Source organism: Macrotis lagotis, chromosome 8 (genome assembly GCF_037893015.1).
Source record: "Macrotis lagotis isolate mMagLag1 chromosome 8, bilby.v1.9.chrom.fasta, whole genome shotgun sequence".
NCBI lineage: Eukaryota > Metazoa > Chordata > Mammalia > Peramelemorphia > Peramelidae > Macrotis > Macrotis lagotis.
In genome coordinates, this window is record NC_133665.1 from 129317956 (window position 1) to 129339337 (window position 21382).

At 36.6% G+C, this 21382-nt stretch overlaps 1 protein-coding gene across 10 annotated transcripts in view; it reads left to right on the forward strand.

The window, feature by feature from the left end:
• The window catches only part of WNK2 (WNK lysine deficient protein kinase 2), a 241129-nt gene that overhangs the window by 91408 nt on the left and 128339 nt on the right, over nucleotides 1-21382 (forward strand). For all 10 annotated transcript variants that reach the window (XM_074198336.1, XM_074198339.1, XM_074198337.1 and 7 more), the window contains exons 2-3: nucleotides 4402-4574; nucleotides 5765-5985. In XM_074198336.1, the coding sequence (XP_074054437.1) occupies nucleotides 4402-4574; nucleotides 5765-5985 (394 nt within the window). The remainder of the gene's footprint in view (nucleotides 1-4401; nucleotides 4575-5764; nucleotides 5986-21382) is intronic.

Below are 21382 nucleotides of genomic sequence, written 5' to 3' on the forward strand. Positions count from 1 at the left end.
GCTGGCTCTGGAGTCAGAAAGAGCTGAGTTGGAATCTTCTCTCAGACACTAAATGCCTCCCCTTGGACAGGCCTTGCAAAACAAATAAATAAAACAAAAAAGGAAGGTAAACCCCTGATTCTCACCTTCCTTTTTTGTTTTATTTATTTGTTTTGCAAGGCAGTGAGATTAAATGACTAGTCCAAGGTCACACAGGTAAATGTTAAGAGTTTGAGTGTAAGGATTTGAACTCAGGTCCTATTGACTCCAGAGTTAATATTCTATCCCCTTTACCATCTAGCTGCCCCACCTTCCTTATTTGTTAAATGAGACTAGATTCCTTAAGTTCTTTATGGCTCTGTTAATCAAGACTTGAACCCCAACCTCTTGACTTAGATCCAGTGTACTTTTTGCCCCATCCCCAACATACATATAAAGTCTGTTTTCTTTGTTCTTGCCAACTCTGGAACATTGTCTTTTCTGTTTTTAGTGCTGGAAAATGCATTCAGACTAATGCTTTATTTTTCTTAACCTTATACCCTTCTCCAACCAGCAAGTACTTGCAGTGATGGAAGCTTTCGTAATTTGATCCTAAACTCCTTCCCTTGAAATCACTCTTTGGCTCTGCCTATACAGCTTTTTTATTTTTAATACTGAATTTTCTGTTGGTGGAGCCATTTTTCCTTTCCCTGGCATGTTAAGTAGGACACACCTGGGGTTAGATCCGAGGATAAAGAGTGTCTGACGTGGTTGCTATCCTATTGTGTAAACAAGATTGTAGTTAATTTTCCATGTTAAGTAATTCTGCCTGATTTTCCCCATCAGACTGTGACTTTTTCCTTAGAAACATTAGTAAAGAATAAAATTTCCTTAAAAAAATTTCTTCCTTTCCTCATCAGAGAATTGTATTACTGCTTCATCACTTGACACAATGGACTTAATCACTCTAAAATGAATATAGTGAACCCTTTGGCTTACAGGAACTATCAAAGATTTGGGTGGTTATGCATAGTAGAGTTTTCTAGATGGCTAGGTGTTCTTTTTAAGGTTTATATTTATTTTAATCATTCTTGACAGAATGTTTCTAAAATGTATTATTGCCTTCCTTATTTCATTTAACATCATTTTTCCATTTCGCCTTAAATGAATACTAAAGAAAACAAACTGGGTGGTGGTGATGAGTTTTGTTTTTAAATAGTTTTACTGAGGAAGAGATGATCTAAGCAAGGGATAGGATCCCTTCCTAGATTGAACACATGGATAACAGATGATATAAAAAGACAGAACTACTTAACTCTTATTTTACTTCTCATTCCTCTCCCAAGGAGAATGATCCTTATATTAGAAAAGACAGAATAAGATAGAGAATTAAAAGGATACCTATATATTCTAGATGAGTTTGTCACCAGACCTGGAAAAAACTATCTTTTAAAGTTCCAAAAGAATTAATAAGCATTTATTAACATGCTATTATTATATATTATCATATTAAAATATTATCAATAAACACAGTGTTCCTGCACTGTGCTAGCTGCTGGGAATACAAAGGCACACTGGCAGATATGGTTACCTAGATATACTCAGTGATCATTGAAAAATCATAAAAGGAGTGAGAAAGGGTACCATGTCACTGGAAGAGGGTAAATGAAGTTTTCATTAATAAAAAGTGGTGTGGGAGAATAGAATTTAACAAATATAGGCCAGTGAGGTTGATTTTTAATACTTGGCAGAATTCTATAACAGCATTAAAAGAATGATTTATAAACATCTTGGATGGGAAGTGGTTATCACAAAGAGCTGTTTTGGCTTTATCAAGAGTGAGTAACCACATTTCCTTCTTTTATGGACTTGATACATAAATAGGTAAGGAGAATTTTTAATGTGTACTTTGACAAAGTCTTTTCGGTGCTTGTTGTCAAGGAGAGAAATGTGAAATAGATGATAGATTTAGAACTAGTTGGAAGTTCTGCAGGTATCTCAAGCTCAAAATAGAACTCATTTTCCTTAAACTTAGCCCACCTCCAAATCTCCCTAATGAAGTTGAGTGTACCACTATCCTTATCACCTAGGTTGTGCAAACTCAGTCATTTTTGACTCTTCCCCATTCCCTCACTCCATCAAGTCTTGTCAAAGCTATCACTATATCTTATATCATCTCTTTGTTACCACCAACCTAATAATTTTTCATCTGAAATTATACAATAGCCTTTTATGTCCTAGCTTTCAGTTTGCCTCTTCTACAATTTTCCACATAGTTTTCAAGATATTTTTTCTAAAACATAGGTCTGGCCATGTCCCTTTTACTCAAGAATATAATTGTCTTTAATACAAAAGCTAAACTTGCTTTACATCTTAGAATTTCTAGCTTCTTTCAAAGCTCCTATGAGGTGCTACCTTTAATGATCTCTTTAGGTTGTTAGTGTTCATCACATTGTCTACTATTGTCTTTTTATTGAATGTTAATTCTTTGAGGAAAGCATAAAAAATGATGGACATTACCATTCCTGCTATACTCAGCCCTGAAAAGACCACATTCAGTTCCCAGTACCACATTTTAAAGTCCTTTGACAAGTTAGGGAAGGTTTAGGGGAGAGGGACAGAGACTGGAGATCATGCCATTGGAGAGAAATCGTAGAGTTTGGGAGCACGGCAGTTAGGGTGACTATTAGAAGGACTGCAGGCAGAAGGATTAGATTTACTCTGCTAATCCCTTGTGGGAAAGGGAGGACATTGCTGAGAGGCAGCTTGGAGTTCTACAAAGGAAAAATTTCCCAACAAAAAGAGCTGTGTAGAAACAGGTGCCTCTGAAGGCCCTAGTGGACCTTCTTTATGCCTCATTTCTTACATGTGGAGCCCAAATTTCAGAGAGGTTAAATGTCTTCTCTGCAGTCACATAGCTATGGGTAGAAGGTTTCCCGTCACCAGAAATTCTCAGGTAAATTTCTTAGAGTTGTGAAGAAGTTGGTATTATACATTTGACAAGTGAGTATACATTTGACTGCTTGCCCTTTTATGATTCCAACTCCTTAAGATTCTGTCTTTCTGTGAATTGTACAGATATGACCCTAAAAGGATATTGAAATGCATAGATTGTTTCTCCACTCCTTTCCATACCTTGTCCTCAAAATGAAATGACTTTATACTTAAATATGTTTAAATTTTTCTTTCATTTATAGTTTTTTTTTATTCTTTTCTCACAACCACTTCTCACCTTGAATCTCCTTTTCATCCAATCCATCTAACCTTTTTGGAAACCAAATAATCAAGTTTGTTGAAGTTGATTGTAAAGTAAAAGGAAATCAGTCTATGAGTGAGCATCTGAGGGAGTTACTTAGTAATAAAATATCTTGTTTTAGTATTTAGTATTTAGTGAAACTTATTTGTCTTCTCTGAAGTAGTTTCTGCTTCCCTTTGTGTTCTCAACTGGTGGGATTGCCAGATGGTGAAATTCCAGAGGGAGAGGCATTACATATATTTATATAAAATGATTTCTAACTGATTCTGTGCATATTTTAATAATATACATATATATGTATATATAATTTACACATATATGTACATATAAATTTTTTACTGTATCTCTAGAACAACATAAAAAATCTTCAGCCTAATATTTAAAGTCCTTTACAATACGCTCCTCCTTTTCTACTAAATTTCCCATTATTCCCCTACATAGCCACTCCCCAGTCAAACCAGCCTGCTAGTGACTATCTCTTATATGTCTGTAATATGTGTATATTTGAACTAGTATATAAATATATAGTAAAGCTTGTCCCACAGATCCTGAATGTGCTCTTTCCTTAACTCCATACCTTAGAATCCTTTTCTTCTATCAAAGCATAATTCAGGTGCAACTTCTGTATGTGAACTTCTCTTTCCAACTGTCAGCTTTTAGTGTTTACTCACCCTTGAAGTTATGTTGCATTATTATATCTATAGTGTCTGTGTATTTATATCTTGTCCCATCAGGAGAGTGAGTTTCTTGTAGGAGGCATTCATTTCATCATTTTGTATTTTATTTTTGCACCATATACAGTGCCTGGTATAGAGTAACCATTTTATAAATGTTTGTAGAGTGTAATTGAAAGGCTTCAATCGGAAAAATAAAGTCAATGCTTCAATTTTTCTTTGCCTGAAATTGGACAGCAAAGACACAATGAGAAATTGCTTTTTCTGTTTCTATACTCACTTTTCTTGAGGTAACAAATGGACTTGTATCACCGACTTAAAATGAGGATAAAGTTCATAAGTACCCAACTGATGCTGTGTTACAATTTTCTGCATTCCATAAAGAGACTGAGAAACTTGCACTTTTCCCTGTAAATAAACAATGTTTTGTGTGTGTGTGTGTGTGTGTATACAACTTTACACCCACACTGTAAAAGCAGTTTCTAATTGATTCTGTGCTTATCTCAATTATAGGACAGAAAACTGACAAAATTGGAGAGGCAACGATTTAAAGAAGAAGCCGAAATGCTTAAAGGCTTGCAACATCCAAACATTGTTAGATTCTATGATTTCTGGGAGTCTTGTGCTAAAGGGAAGAGATGCATTGTGCTGGTAACGGAATTAATGACCTCTGGAACATTGAAAACGTAAGTCCCCAAACTGGCTTCTGTACTGTCAAATCTCCACCATCCAAGAAATCCTATTCTTTTCCCCAACACTCTCCCTGTAAATAAAGAAATAAACACACACATTGTGTGTGTGTGTGTGTGTGTGTGTGTGTGTGTGTGTGTGTGTGCGCGCGTGCGCGCATTGACTATACCCCCACCCATACTTATATCAAAATTAAGTTTTTCTTTATTTGGTCTCTGAGTGACATTCATCCCAGAAAAGATAACTGTCACTATCTCTAGTTTCTTTCCCATCATTCTATTTTATTTCACGAATCACCACAGATATGCTCTTTATCAGTGGATTATTACTTTTTGATTTCTTTTTTTATATCTAAATGGTTTGTCATAGTCCAAGAATCTGTTTAGTTTGGAATCTGGTCATATTTCATTTTGATATTCTCCAAAATGGGGTGTTAGTAGGATATTAGTTTTACTTTGTAAACTATACAGTGAGGATTAAGAAGAGGGTACAAGGATTTGTAGCAGTGTTAAACAAATTTTGTTCTTCTCCCTGGATTTTGTGTGTAACTAATGTTTGCCAAGACTGTGCATAATATAGCAATATAGAAGAAACTTGGAGTGATCACTGAACTTGTGATTTTTTTAAACTTAGCATTCTTCTCTAAATATATTTGCTAATGTGATAGATGCTCTATTTAAGGCTGCAGTCATCCTGTTGGGGCACATTCTTGACAGGTCGTTTTTCCAGTGTCCACGTTGATACTTCTCTCAGATTTGCTACTAGATAGTTAAATTTATCAGCTTTTTTTGCTGCTTATGAAAAATGTGGTCCATATGCACTAGACCATGACTCTTCTTACTAAAACTTATTTTTAGACTTCTGAGCTAAGTAAAAGATCTAGACATCACAGTGTATGATGCATTGACATATCTTTTACAGAATAGTTGCGAGGAGAAGCATATAACCTATAACCCAGCAATTGACATTGCTGGTAATGGCTAAGATAAGGACATTTTCCTAACAGAATTAGTGAGTACTAGATGTTAACATTTGTATTAGATTCTAAAGCTGATTCAAAAATAGAAATGCATTGCTTTTTCAAATTGAACTTGAACAGCTTTTAAAATAAACTGCTTTCTAGAACACCACTGAGATCAATCACTTTAGTAAGCTTTGTGGTTGTGCCTTTTTACCCTCTCTGCAGATATCTGAAGCGATTTAAAGTGATGAAACCCAAAGTTCTCCGCAGCTGGTGCCGGCAGATCCTGAAAGGCCTACTTTTTTTGCACACAAGAACTCCACCAATTATTCACAGAGACTTAAAATGTGACAATATTTTTATCACTGGACCAACTGGATCTGTGAAAATAGGAGACCTGGGCCTGGCAACCCTGAAGAGAGCCTCATTTGCCAAAAGTGTAATAGGTAAATCCATCTCTTCTCCTTGGTGTACTTGGGACCTTTTGAGATATGGAGAAATATAGCATACTAAGGTTTCTAAGCAGTTTTTTCATTCAGGTAAAATATGGTCAAACTGGGGACTTGATAGCTTTAGTCTTCACTTTTCATCTATAATTTGAAAATTATTTACTTTGCTGATCTTATGAACCCAAATTCCTTTTTTCATCTATTTTCTTTACTTTGTTGTTTCTCTTTCCTTTCAATTTATGCCCCATCTATTTGTGTCTCTGCCTCTATTTCTCTCTAATCTCTCTGACCCTCATTTCCCCATTTTTCTCACATTCCCTCTTCCCCATCCCTTTGCTGTGTCTCCTTCATCATTTCATGTATGATAAGCATAGAAGAGTGGTCTTTAAATTCTGTTCTTAGATATTCAGAAACTCTTGGGCATTATTTTAGTCTTTCTATATGCATAGGCCTAGTTTCTACCCAAGTAGTGCTTAAGGAAGTGCAGAAGGAGGCTAACCCAAAGGTACACTAAAAAAAAGTCTTTCTAGAGTTGGCATTTTTAGCGTTGCCTTAGATCCCCAAAATAAAAGTGTATTCATTCAACTACATAATCACTTCTTCTCTTCTTCTGTCATTCAATTTGAAATATTCAGACCTTAATCTTAGCTTTTAACTTGGAGTAAAGAGATTGGATGCTTTATCATAAATCTTTTTTCTTTCTAATCTATTATGAGATAATATTTATAAAGTGTTTTGTACAATGTCTTGCACAAAGGAGCCATTATATAAATGCTATCTATTATTACATATAATATTCTTATTTCTTTTATCTTAGGAGTGATCAATGATTTTAGATATTGCCTAGGGCTCACATGTTATGTGAGTGGATAATCTTTTTTTTATTATCAGTAATCTATTTTTTTATTTTTTTATTTTATTTTTTTAAATTATTTTTTATTCTCATTTTGTACAAATGTTTTTCTTTACATTAATAAAATATACTTGTTTACAAGTAAACAAAATGCCCCTCCCCCCATGAATATAGATAGACTTGCTTGGGCAAAAAAGTAAAGGGGAGGAAAAAAATTAAAATTAAAAAAATAATAGTAATAATTGTAGGTATGGCCAGGTGGTACAATGGACAAAGCACCAGCCCTGGAGCCACGAGCACCCGAGTCCATATCCAGCCTCATAAACCCAATAATCACCCAGCCATGTGACATGCAAGCCAACTGATCCCCACTGCCCTGCAAAAACCAAAAAGAAGAAAAAAAACCCCAAAATAAAATAAAATAGTAATAATAGTAGGGGTGGCTGGGTGGCAGACAGAGCATTGGCCCTTGAGCCAGGAGCACCTGGGTCCGAATCCGGCCCCAGACACCCAGTGATCACCCTGCTATGTGGCCCCAGGCAGGCCACCCAGCCCCACTTGCCCTGCACCCTCCCCCAAATAATAATAACAAAAAATGTGTTTCAGTCTTTGTTCCAACACCATCATCTCTGTCGTGAGTGGATCATATTCTTTATGATAAGTCCATCACAAAAGTTACTTCCATATTTTTCCAACGTTACCATTGCTGATAGCAACTCCCTCCTTTCTTAATTCTCCACTACCATGTACTATATTTTCTCTCTCCTTTCACTCTGACTCTGCTGTAGGGTTGCTGAGTGGCACAGCAGACAGATCCCTGGTCCTGGGGCCAAGAAGCCCTGAGCCCCCCCCATACCACCCCTTAGGCCCAGAATCCACCTGGCCCTATGGTCCTGGGCAGGCCATCCAATCCCAGCCCCTTGCAAGAAGTAAAAAAAGAAAATGTGTTCTATCTGACCACTGTCCCACCATGGTCCATCCTCTCCTCCTTTATTCACATCCCCACCCCTTCCCTCTGCTCCCCGCTCCTTCTTACTCCAGATGTCTATACCCCATTGAATATATTTGCTGTTTCCTCTCCTATCCATCTCTGATGAGAGCAAAGGTTCCCTCTTTCCCCCTTGCCTCCCCCACTTCCATATCATTGCAATAGCTCATTGTAATAAAAAAAAATCTTATTATGTGAAATATCTTGGATTATTCCCCCTCTCCTTTTTCTTTCTCCCATTCCATTTCCCTTTTTTCCTTATTGACTCCATTTTTACACCATATTTTATCTTCGAATTCAGCTTTCTCCTGTGCTTCAACTATAAAAGCTCCCTCTACCTGCTCTATTAACTGAGAAGGTTCATATGAATATTATCAGTATCATTTTTCTATACATGCAGTTCATCCTCATTAAGTCCCTCACATTTCCCCCCCTCTCCTCCAATCTCCATGTTTCACCTGAGTCCTGTATCTGAAGATCAAACCTTCTGTTCAGCTCTGACCATTCCAAAAGGAACCTTTGAAATTCCCCTGGTTCATTAAAAGTCCCATCTTTTTCCCTGGAAGAGGACATTCAGCCTTGCTGGGTAGTTCATTCTTGGCTGCATTCTAAGCTCTTTTGCCTTCCGGTATATTGTATTCCAAGCCCTATGAGCTTCCAATGTAGTTGCTACTAAGTCCTGTGTGATCCTGACTGCAGCTCCACGATATTTGAACTGTGTCCTTCTGGCTGCTTGTAATATTTTCTCTTTGACTTGGAAGTTCTGGAACTTGGCTATAATATTCCTGGGGGTTGGTTTTTTGGGATCTCTTTCTTGAGGGGATCAGTGGATTCTCTCCATTTCTATTTTGCCCTCTGCTTCTAGAAGATCAGGGCAATTTTCCTGTAGTAATTCTTTGAAAATGATGTCAAGGCTCTTTTCCTGATCATGACTTTCAGGTATTCCAATAATTTTCAAATTATCTTTCCTAAGTCTGTTTTCCATATCAGTTGTTTTTTCAATGAGATATTTCACATTTTCTTCTAATTTTTCATTTTTTTGGTTTTGAAGTATTGATTCCTGATTTCTGGTAAATTCATCAATCTCCCTGAATTCTATTCTTTGTCTGAAGGATTTGTTCTCCTCAGAGATTTTTCTTATCTCTTTTTCCATCTGGCCAATTTTGCTTTTTAAAGCATTCTTCTCCTCAATAACTTTTTGAACTGTTTTATCCATTTGACCTAAGCTGTTTTTTAGCATGCTATTTTCTTCAGCATTTTTTTGGATTTCCTTGTCTAAGCTGCTGACTTCATTTTCATGTTTTTCCTGCATCTCTCTCCTTTATTTTCCCAGTTTTTCCTTCTAACTCCCTCATTTGATTTTCAAAGTCTTTTTTGAGCTCTATCATAGCCTGAGCCCAATTTCTGTTTTTCTTGGAGTCTTTAGATGCAGGAGCTTGTGCTTCCTCAACTTCAGACTGAGTATTTTGATCCTTCTTGGGCTCATTTGCAAAATATTTCTCAATGGTCTTCCTCTTGTTTCTTTGTTCATTTTCCCCGCCTAAGCCTGTTTTTTGGGGATGCTTCCTGAGCTTTTGGAACACTCCCACAAGGGTCTCTGTGTGAGGTTCTGTCCTCCCTCCTGGTCTGTGAATGACCATAAGTGTCCCCCTCTGCCACGGGGCTGAGGTGGGGGTGCCCTGCTGTTCTATGGGGGGGGGGCCTAGACTGGGATCAGGATCTAAATGTGGTCAGAGCTCCAGAGTCCTGTTCCAGAGGCAGAGGACAGAGAGCTCAGCAGTCTCTCTCTCTCTCTTCACTCCCCTCCCTCAGTTCAATGGGCTCATGCCCCGGAGGCTCCTGCTTACCGGCTCCACCTGCTTCTGTTTCCGGGTCTAGGCTGCTGAAAGACCAGGCTGCTGGCTGTGTGCCCTGAGGGCTGGGCTCCCCGTGCTTGCTCTGGCAGAGGTCCCCAGGTGTTCCCCCACTTTGTGCCGGTGCTCCCCGGGGTGCAGCTCAGGAGACTCCCCCACTGCTGTGAGCTGAGGCTCCCAGCGCCCTGGGGCTGCCTCCGGGAGGCTGAAGTTCTTTGGCTCTGGCGGGCTACCCCTCTAGTGGGCCGCCCCTCCAGGCCCCGGGGAGCAGAGCCTTTTTGCTCTTTTCCAGGTTACCTTGAGTAGGAGAAATGCCTTATTGGGTCCCTCTGTGGGTTCTGTCTCTCAAAAATTTAGTTAGAGTCCTTAGTTTATGAGTTTTTATCAGAGAGCTCCTAAGACTCGATCCCTTCATGTCACCATCTTGGCTCCGCCGTGAGTGGATTATCTTAATGGTTATGGAAATCTTTTTGCATGTGATATGTTTAATTTATCCTCCAAGTTACAAAATATTTTAAATGTTCTTCTGTGTGAAGAACCATTCTGCATCTTAATGGAACCAGAGGTAAAGTATGAAGTGGAAACCAGGAGTAAAGTCATTGGGAAAATGAAATTCCTTCCTTTAGGAGTAAATACATGGGAAGGTGAAATTCCTTCCTTTATATTACCAGGGTTTTCTGACCAGAGTTTATAATGGAGGTCTCCATTTTTCTTGTCCATGAATATGGTTGTCTTGTGAATCATTTGGAAAGTTGACCCAGTAAATGAAGTGTCGGCTTCATTGTTTCATGCTCAATTACTCTTAGCTAAATTCAAGAAAAAAAAACATAGATGTTATAGACTTAATTTAGTAGTGGTTGTTGCTCAATTGTTTGAGTCACATCCAACTCTTTGTGACCTCATTTGGGGTTTTCTTGGCAAAAGATAACAGTGGTTTGCCATTTTCTTCTCCAGCTTATTTCACAGAGAAGGAAACTGAGATAAATAGGGTTAAGTGACTTGTTCAGGTTGACACAACTATTAAGTGTCTTGAGGTTGGATTTGAACAGGGAGATTAATCTTCCTGACTCCAGACTCAATGCTCTCTGCACTGTGGTGCCACCTAGCTGCCCATGTAATTTGGTAATCCTTGCTTTGTAGCAAACCCTAGAACTCTATAGTAGGGGTTGAACAATATCTAGGTCTGTAAGATTTCAGAAAATCAAGAAAAGAAATGTGAACTATACAGATAAACCCCATTTAGTGAAACTCTGTAGTGACTGAAAGAAAATTTTCTTTGTTTTTATTTTTGTCCAAATTGGTATCTCCTTGACCAAAACCTTTCTTTAGAGCATACGTTTATTTATATGTAAGCTGATCTTTAATAAAGGGTACATATGGTTTCAAGGAGTAGGAGAAATTGGTTTTAATTAAAAGTTTTGGGGGGTCTAAGCCATCAATTCTTGCCTATGAGCTTGTCTGCTTTAACATCCCATCTAATATCTGATATCTCAGAGTTCTCCAAAGACTCTGAGGAAGGAACCCTGCAGATTTAATCACAAAATGGGACAAATTATATTCTATGAAATAACTGATCTGGTGAATTTACTGAATGTGGGCAGGGTATCATCCATAGAGCTTGGTGAACTACAAGATGGTAGAAAGAGAAAACAAATCCTTTTGCATTGAGCTGCTGTTCTCTTTTTTGCTTCCTGCTTATCATATCTCATTAGTATAATAAAGCCTCATTATGAGGGGCTTCGTTATTATATAACAGATCTGGTTTTGGCAGTAGATGGTAATGCATCTTTGGTCTGCTGCATTTGTAAATTTTTTTTAGCTAACCACTTACAGAAAGGTGTTGTCTGTTGAGCCCCTTATTTCCCTATCTGCTTTTGAATTACCTCAACATTTTATAGAGCTTGGGAGTAATAAACACAACCCTTAATTCAAAAGAATCATGAGATACCTATAAAATGTTTCTAGCTGTTTGCACTCCTCATGCCAAGTGCTTTCTTCTTCCTTTTTCTGCTCTATCATTTCAAAAGCTAAAGTTCATGTCCTTGAAGTGTAAAGGTGAGTGAGTTTATAGGTGGGAAAAAAGTCATGGTTTCAATGGAGCATTTCAAGGATTTTTTTGCCTCTACCACAACAAATACTGAATAGTGTGTAGTGTTTAAGGAAGTAAAGCAAAGATTCTTTCCTCTTCCCAAAACCCATATTGCTAGTTAATTCTAAGGAGAAAGGTAGAATATCATTTTCATGAATCTCGACAGTATCACATGGGCAATGAGAGCCTGTGGATTTGGCTAAGGCTGTAATTTATGGGGCTCTAAGTTTACAGAGAGAACTTTTTTTTTAGATCAAGATTACTTTCAAAAGTTTGCAGTCTATTCCTGTTCTCTGGGCTTGCATTTGTTCTTTGAAGATAAAAGTAACTAGCTCTCTGTTCTGTTGAAGTGGTAAGATTCAAAATGCAGTCACAGTGGAAATGGCAGGAGGACAGCCTTGTATCACATGGTCCTCCTCTCATCACCAGCTTGTTCCTGAGGACACATTTCTCTCTCCAGTATGGTCAGCTGTTGAACTACAGCGTGCATGTTCACTGTGACTGTTTAGCACTGGCCAACAGTTTAATATGACTCTGTGGCCTTTAGCATCTGGTAGCATCCCCCCCCCCCCAGTAATATGCCTGTGCTTTACAGACAACAATTCTAGAAGTGTCCTTCAAGAGGACACGAAGCCTAGCCTCCTCGTTGCTTAGAAAAAATAGTTCTCTTTAGGTAACTCAGTTTTTAACATGTGGGTGTTCATGCATTTATAATCTCTGTGTGTATATATATATGTGTGTATATATGTGTGTGTGTGTGTGTGTGTGTGTGTGTATTTATCAAGTGTTTCATTTTAAAGTAATTACCAATGAAATCCTTTCTATAAAGGCAACTGCTCTGCAATGAATTGTCTGAGAATTGTGTGTTAGCGCTAATAGGTTAACTAACATGACCTGTGTATATCAGAGGTAGCACTTAAATATGGGTTGTCTTTTCTCCTGCATCAGTGTCTATCCACTACACTAAAAGTAATGGCACTGTGGAACTTCATGAGTCTATGAATTGGATTTTTTATTTTCAATACAGTACTTTTTATAGTACTTTGTACAGTATTTGATTTCCTTTGTAATCCTATGAGTTTTATCCCTGTAAAAACATTCTGCTGAGAAGGGGTTTCCAAGAACCCCTTCCATACACACTGAACAATGATTAATTGTGCTCTCATTTTTTTTACAGATATGCCACATGTAGTATTCTTTCAACAAATGGTTATTACATACCTACTCTGTGCAGATTGCTATTCTAAGATGTAAGGATGCCACAAAGCTTAGAAAAGACATAGTCTCAGCTCTCAAGGAATCCACAGTTTAGTCTCCCATCTTCTCTTGGGGCTTGGCATTTCAGTAATCTCCCCCATTCTCCCCACTATCTTTAATTTTATTTAATCCAATGACCTTTTTCCTTCATATTTCATGACTCTTCTACGGCTTTGATGGCATTGACCTCTCCTTCTCCTGGATACTCTCTCTTCCCTCTATTCTTTGACCCTCCTCTTTCCAATTCTCTACCTGTCTGTTTATTCCATTCTTATTTACTGGATTTCTTCCCATAAGTGAGGTTATTCTACAAGGTTCTATGCTAAGTTCTTTTTCCCAGTGATCTCATCAATCCCATTATCATCTTTGTTGAATTATCATCTATACAGAGGTGACTCCCAAATCTATATATCCAAGCCATCCTTTCTGTACTAACTCTAGACCTACATAACTAACTGTACCACACAGTTCTACCTGATTTCCTATAGATCTCTCAAATTTTGATATTTTCCAAAAAGACTGCATTTAATGGGAAATGGGAAAACCTCATTGAAAACTCCCCTCCTCCAAATTTCCCTCTTCTTAGAGTACTGCCATTCCTTCAGTCAACCCAACACAATCCTAGACTCTATTGCCCTGCAGTTTCATTAAGATTCTAAGCCTTATTAATTCTACCTCTACATCTTTGCTATCTATGTGCTTCATTCAGGCACTTGCATAATTTATATGGTCTTCTCTTCAATCTGGACTGTTGGAATAGCCTCCTGATTGTTCTGCTAGGTGGCAGAGTAGAAAGAGTACCATGTTTGGAGTAAGGAAAACTCATCTTTCTGAGTTCAAATCTGGTACTTATTAGCTGTGTGACTCTGGACAAGTCATCTGGCTCTATTTGCCTCAGTTTCCTCATCTGTAAAATTACCTGGAGAAGAAAATGACAAACCACTTCATTGTCTTAGCCAAGAAAACCCCAAATGAGCTCACAGTCAGATATGACTTCAAAGACTGAATAACCTAACTGAGCTTCCTATAATCATTCTTCGATCCACTCCAAGTTCCATAGAAGTACCCAAATAATATTCCTAAAGGGCAGGTCTGACTATAACTCCTCTATTTCCAGTGGTTCTTTATTGTTCCTAGGATAAAATACAAAGACTTTTTTTGTTTATGATTACTGCCCTATATTATATTGTCACACAGTCCTATTTTACAATTCCTTCCCTTTATTTGCCATTTTTCTCCACCCTTTGCACAGAATATCCATCATGTCTGTAATACATTGCCCTCTCAGTGCTACCTCTCTGTATTTAATGGGAAATGGGAAGTATCTGAAGTTTTCTTCAAAGTTCAGCTGAGGTGTTAGTTCATATACAAAACCTTTTCTGATGATAAAAGTTGTTAATCTTCTCCCTCTTAAAATTGCTTTGAATTTACTTATCTCTATGCATATTGTATCATCTAGGAATTGGTAAGCATCTTAAAAGTAGAGAGTTTGATTTTGTCTTTGTATTTACAGCTCTAAACAAATGTATTGCACAGAGTAGACCTTTCAGAATTTTTATTGAGTGCTGACAGGAACCACTAACAGCCACAGGAAATAATATTTCATATAATACGTGTATCACAGTTCTAAAACAAGATGTCAGTCTAGTTAGTGTTTGTTTGCTTTTGAAGGAACAAATATGACTGGGCTTCAGATATTTGGATACATTACCCCCACCTCTCCAATGGTAAAATTCCAAATATATGGTGCTTAGTGATTTATAATTTCATTCCGTAAAGAGAAGGCTTGTCATCCTTCATTTTTATTATATTTATTCAACATGATGCTGTCAAGGTATTAGAAAACCTGTTTGAAAACCAATTCAATTTATATATTAGCAAGCTAATCATGGTAAAATATAGTTTCTCTTAATGACTAATGTTCTTGTCATAAAAACAATTACTACAGAATCTTTCTGATTCCCTTGACACCATTCCACAGACCTCTAGCTCTGCTCCAGAGTCAATATTCTTACCCACCTCTTAGAGAGGTAACATGAGCTTTCATTACAGCCATCTCCTAGTAAGACTGATGAATGAATTTTTCAAGGATAATGGAGTAACTAAGATGGTTAGAATAAAAATGTCCAAGCAAATAAATATGTAGGTTGCTTATATTTTCCATTTTTAATGACATGTATTTTTCTGAGTCTTTCAAAGCCAGTAAGCCACAGCTGTACCTCTGCTGTTCTAAGACAGATGAAAAAGGGACATTTTGATGAAACCATAAGGTCATTTTAGAAGTTAAAATCTTCAAGAGAGTTTTATTTAATCCTCTCTTCTGTTTTACTGGTAATTTTGTAATGCTGGCTTCTGTGACTTGGATAATAATGACAGTACCTTGTTCCATATACCTCCCAGTGCTGTTGAAAAGATAAAATGAAATCACTTGAAAATGTTGTACAGATAGTAGTATTATAAGACTGTGTCAACTTTTCTCTTGTCTTAAAAAAAATTACTTAAGGAAAACCATTTGTCATGGAAAAAAATGTTCAGATCATGGATGAATAGAATTTTCTCTTTATATTTTCTATTTCTTACATTAATGTAATTATCCCAAGTATACTTCCCTCTCCCCATCCTAGGGAATCATTCCATTTGATAAATAGTATTTTTTAAAGGGGGGGGAAGGGAGGAAGCCAACATAAATAGTTGATATATTGAAAACAGTGGTAACCCCCTTATCCATGAAGGGATAGTTTGGGAGTTATCTTCTTTTTTTTTTATTTTTATTTTTTAGGTTTTTGCCAGGCAAATGGGGTTAAGTGGCTTGCCCAAGGCCACACAGCTAGGTAATTATTAAGTGTCAGAGGTCGGATTTGAACTCAGGGACTCCTGACTCGAGGGCTGGTGCTATATCCACTGTACCACCTAAATGCCCCCCATTCTTATATATCTTTCCATCCTTGTGTGCATTCATCATACACATCATTTCTTTTTATCTTCTTTTTTTCCCACAAACAATATTTTATTTATTTTTTCCAACAACATTCAACGAGGGTTTTCAACAATCATTTTTTTTAACTACATTTTGGGTTTTACATTTTTCTCCTTCCCTTCCTTCCCTTCCTCTTCCCTCTGACAGAAAGCAATCTAATATAGGCTCTACATTTATAACTGCTAAACATAGATCCATATTAATCATGTCATGAAAGAAGAATCAAATAGAAATGGAAAAAAATTAGAGAGAGAAAAAAATACCTAAGACAGCTTTTAAAAATGGAAGATAATAAGCTTTGGTCTCCATTTAAATTTCACAGTTCCTTTTCTGGCTGTGGATGCTATTTTCCATGTTAAGTCATTTAGAATTGCCTTTGATTATTGTGCTACTAAAATGAGTAGTCCATCCATGAAAGTTTTCCAGACTTCTCTGAAGTCCTATCCCTCATGATTTTCTATAGAGCAAGTGTTCCATCACATTCATATAACACAATTTGTTCAGCCATTTCCAAATTGATGACCATTCCCTCAATTTCCAATTCTTTGCCATCCCAAAAGAGCTTCTATAAATATTTTTGTATGTGAATTTTTAAATCCTTTTTTTTATGATCTGTTTGAGATACAGACCTAGTAGTGGCATTGTTGGACCAAAGGGTATGCAGAGTTTTATTTTCCTTTGGTTGTTTTTCCAGAAAGGTTGGATTACTTCACAATTTCATCAACAGAGCACTAATGTCCCAGTTCTCTCATATCCCCTCCAACATTGATCATTTTCCTTTTTAGTCATATTGACCATCTGATTTGATGATTTGATGTTTGTCCTTCATTCTTGAAGACCATGACATCAGGGAGGTGATGCCATGACAAGTGTATGAATTAGATTTGAGTGAGCGGGAGCTGTGCTAAGTCACTAGTCTCACTTTCTCCTCCACAGCCATCTGGGTCCAGTGGTCAGATATGAATTAGGACAAGTGAAGATGACCCTGGATGCCAGGCAGTCAGAGATAAATGACTTGCCCAAGGTCACACAGCTAGTAAGTGGCAATTGTCTGAGACTGGATACAAATTGATGTTCTTCTGACTCCAAGGCCAGTGCTCTATCCACTGTGCTACCTAGCTGCCAGTCTGATAGGTATGAGGTATATATATCATTTCTTACAAAACTTTCATGTACCGTAATTTATTTAGCCATTACCCAATTAATGGTCATCTATTTCATTTCCAGTTCTTAGCTATCACAAAGAGAGCTGCTATAAATGTTTTTGAGTATAATGGAGACTTTTCTTACCATTGGTTCAACAAGTATGGATATTTTAGTCACTTAATTTGCATAATTCATAATTCAGTTGTTCTACCATTTCACAGCTTCACCAGCAATATTTTGTGTGCCTATTTTCCCATAACTGCTTCAATAATGATCATTGCCATTTTTGTCATTTTGTCAATTTGTTGGATGTGATGTGCAACTTCAAGATTGTTTTGATTTGCCTTTCTCTTATTATTATTATTATTATTATTATTATTAGTGATTTGAAGCATTTTTCATGTGGTTTGAATACTTTGTAATTCTTCTTTTGAGAACTGTTTTTTTATATCATTGCACCATTGATCTATTGAGAATAGTTCTTAGACTATACATAGATATACATATATATACACATATATATATATATATATATATATACATACACACACACACATTTATTTACATTGGATTATATATCTTAGGTAGAAAACTCTTGGGGCAGCTAGGTGGTACAGTGAATAGAGCACTCCTTAGGAGTCAGGAGACCTGAGTTCAAATGCAGCCTCAGACACTTAATAATTACCTAGCTGTGTGACCTTGGGACAGTCACTTAATTCCATTGCCTTAAATAAATAAAATTTAAAAAAAAGAAAACCCCTATCACAGAAATTTGATAGCAAAGATTCCCCCCCCCCCAATTTGGACACTTCCTTTCTTATCCTAGATGCATTAATGTTAAGATTTGGTCTCAAACACTTGCTGTGTGACCCTGAGCAAGTCATTTAACTTACTTTGACTCTGTTTCCTCATTTTTAAAATGAGTATATGAGTATACCAGGAGTATACCAGGCTAGTATCTTTGCCAAGAAAACCCCAAATGGGGTCAGAAAGAATCAGACATCTGAAACAGTTAAGCAACAACAATTTTCTCTATCTCTTATATGGTTAAGAGTATATCTCCTACCCATAGCTGTGAAATGTATATGTTCTGTTTCTCTTCTGATTTTTTTGTAGTCTGATTTTTAGTAGTAAAGTCTTGTATTTATTTACAATGTATTATGAAATTTGATGAAGATTTTTGGTATAATCTTGATTTCTGCCAGATTGCTTTCCAGTTTTCTCAACATTTTTTATCAAATAGAGAATTTTTCCCTAGGCAGTCTATATTTTCCACTTTATCAAACACTGGATTATTGAATTTTGTTGTTTGTTTCTTTCATTTGGGGTTAATTGACTTGCCCAGGGTCATACAGCTAGTCAATATCATGTATATGAGATGGGATTTGAGTTCAGATCCTTCTAATTCCAGTACTAGTGCTCTATCCACCTAGCTACCCCAAGTTATGTGTCTTTCTATAGCCAATAGCAGATGGTTTTGATGACTGCTGCTTTATAGTATAGTTTGAAGAAGTTCTACTCACATTTTTCCCCTACTTTTCATCTAGATCTTTTATGTTTCTAAATGAATTTTATTGGTTTCTCAATACCTACAAAATATCCCCTTGGTAATTTGATTGGTATTTCATTATCACTTATTATTTGTATTTTGCTTTGCCACTTCTTCCTTTTTAGATTCACTTGAGGCCTAGTAAGAATTTTTCCATCACTTCAGTTTTATTTTGTGATTGTCTTTGTTTTTAAAATATGTTTCATGTAAGCAACAGATTGTAGGATTTTGTTTTCTTATCCAAGCTGTCATTTTTTTTGTTTTACTGCATTGTTTTAACCATTCACATTTAAAGTTAAAAGAATTTAATTTATATTTTCCTCAATCTATATCTAAAAATTTTTATCATTTTAAATGATTTTTCCTTTCATCTACAGTAAACACTGTATTATGTCCCTTCACTTATTTTACTTGTCATTTTCTAAAGTGGTTGATACAGTATTAAAAGTGTGAATTAATTTTGCTTTTATTTTGGCATGAATTACTGTATCTGGTATGACATGAGCACAGAATAATCCTCCAGCTATCTAAGTTCTCTTTTGTTTCTTTAAGGAGTAATTTGTAACTGAATCTATGTTAGTCTTTTTTGTGATTTGGGAATCACATGGGTTTTTTGGTATTTTTTAGTTATTTGGAAAGCTATTTCCCTTTTCAGTATTGCTTTTACTTTTCATTATTGCTTCCCTTTCCATGATTCCATTGTTTTGTTATTATTATATAGAAATGCAGGTGATTTTTAAATGCAGGTGAAACTTGCTGAAGCTATTAACTATCTCAATTAGTATCTTTTCTGAGTTCCTAGAGTTTTTTCCAAGTTAGCCATTATATCATCCACAAACAGGAATAAGTAACCTTTATTCCTTTAATTTCCTTGTCTTGTCTTACTACTATTGCTAGCATATCCAGAACGATATTAAAGAGTAGGGAGTAAAGTGGAAAATGTTTTGAAAGTTGGTGATAAACCCACTTTATTTGACAAATCAATTAAAGTATCGTTGTTTTTGGACAGACTTAAGAAATGACCCATATAGAGTTTCCATGCTAGTTGGGGAGGTAAATACAGTGATAATTAAAAAAAAAAACTAGGGAATAAGTTAGTACTGTCTTTGATCCTAGTTGTTTAAATAGTTACAGACATATGTTGATAAATGCAAAAAGTCTTTGGTCAACTCCTTGTGATGTGGAGCTGACCTTGGGTTCTCAAAAATTATGCCTTTGGCTAGAGTGACTTTTCTAAGATCATATAGTTATTCCTTAGATGAGCTAGTACAAGTTGAGTTTTACTTTGGATTATGTTGCAAAATTGAAACCACATTTAAAGTTATGTTGGTGGTGAAGGGATGGAATAAGAAAAAATGGAAAAATACTAAAAAGCAAGGTGGTGTAGTGCTTTGGAGGCAAAGGGCCGATTAATAGTCTGGCCTTTATTACCACCTGTCTGACCTTGGGCAAGCTTTTTCCTAGGATCTCACTTTTATTCAACTGTAGGATTAGTTGGGGAATGGGGAGGGAAATAAACTGAATTATATAGAAAGTCCCTGAATCTATCTTCTTACGAAAAATGTTGGACTTAGGGATTTTCCAGTGATTTTTGCTGAAATTAAGTACTTGATCTGTCCATCCTTAATTCAAAACTGTGACACATCTTTCTACTTCCTTGCTCTAATTCTATGCAAGTGTGCTTCCTGGGTCCTGGATATACCATCTTTTCCTAGTCTGTAATACTAGGCACTAAAATATTGGGTTATGCACTTTGATGAAACAGGTTTTTATAGAGTGGTTTATGTCATAAAACTTTGCAAAAACCCATCTGTGGGTTTACAAAGCAGAATAAAAATCACTGGAAGCAATTGCATCTTTTGCATTTGACACAGTTCTGTCTTGTAATGGAATGATCACCAGGTTTGGAGACAGACTATCTGACTTTGTCCCTACCTCTGATGCTTCAGTCAGGTTTCTTCCCTTCTTGGGCCTCATCTTTTTACTCTATTATATAGATACAGTAAATCTTACACTTATTATTTCACAGTAATATCCAGACTCCAGTGGGAGTGGGCCCTGAAAATCAGAGCATGCCATAAGACATAAAATGAAAGACTGCATTTGTTTTGGATGCTTTTGTTAGGAGAAAGGTTGAATCCATTTGTCAGTAATGAGCTCTTAACCTTTTTTTTTAATGAATATGGTCCTCCCCCATAGAGGTGTTAGTCACTGGGGCAAAATGAGGTATTCTGAGAAGCCACATCAGCTAATATAGATCTCCAAGTGATCACTTTGTATGAGGTTATTTCAGAAACATCAGTGACACCCAAGTGACCTAAAAGTGTTGATACAGAGGCGCCTATTTATTCCCTGAGAGTGGCTTGTAAATGGTAGAATATGCTGCCTCTTGCCCACTTCTGTTTCTAAATAGAAGACAGAATGAAAACACAGCTTGAAACCATAATTTGAATGTATACTATAGCCACTCTTTTGCCACTGGATCTATTCAAGAAGTAAAACTGTTTATAGCAATCAGGAATTTTGGCTGTTAATTTGTTATGTACTCAAAAAAGCATTGGCATTGCTTAGGATCAAAAAGCAAGAAGAGTTGTCTAAAAATGGAATAGAGTGTGTTGTCCCTTAACTGGAGGTCTTCAGGCAAAGCCTGGATGATCCTTGGTATTTCATAGACGGGATTCT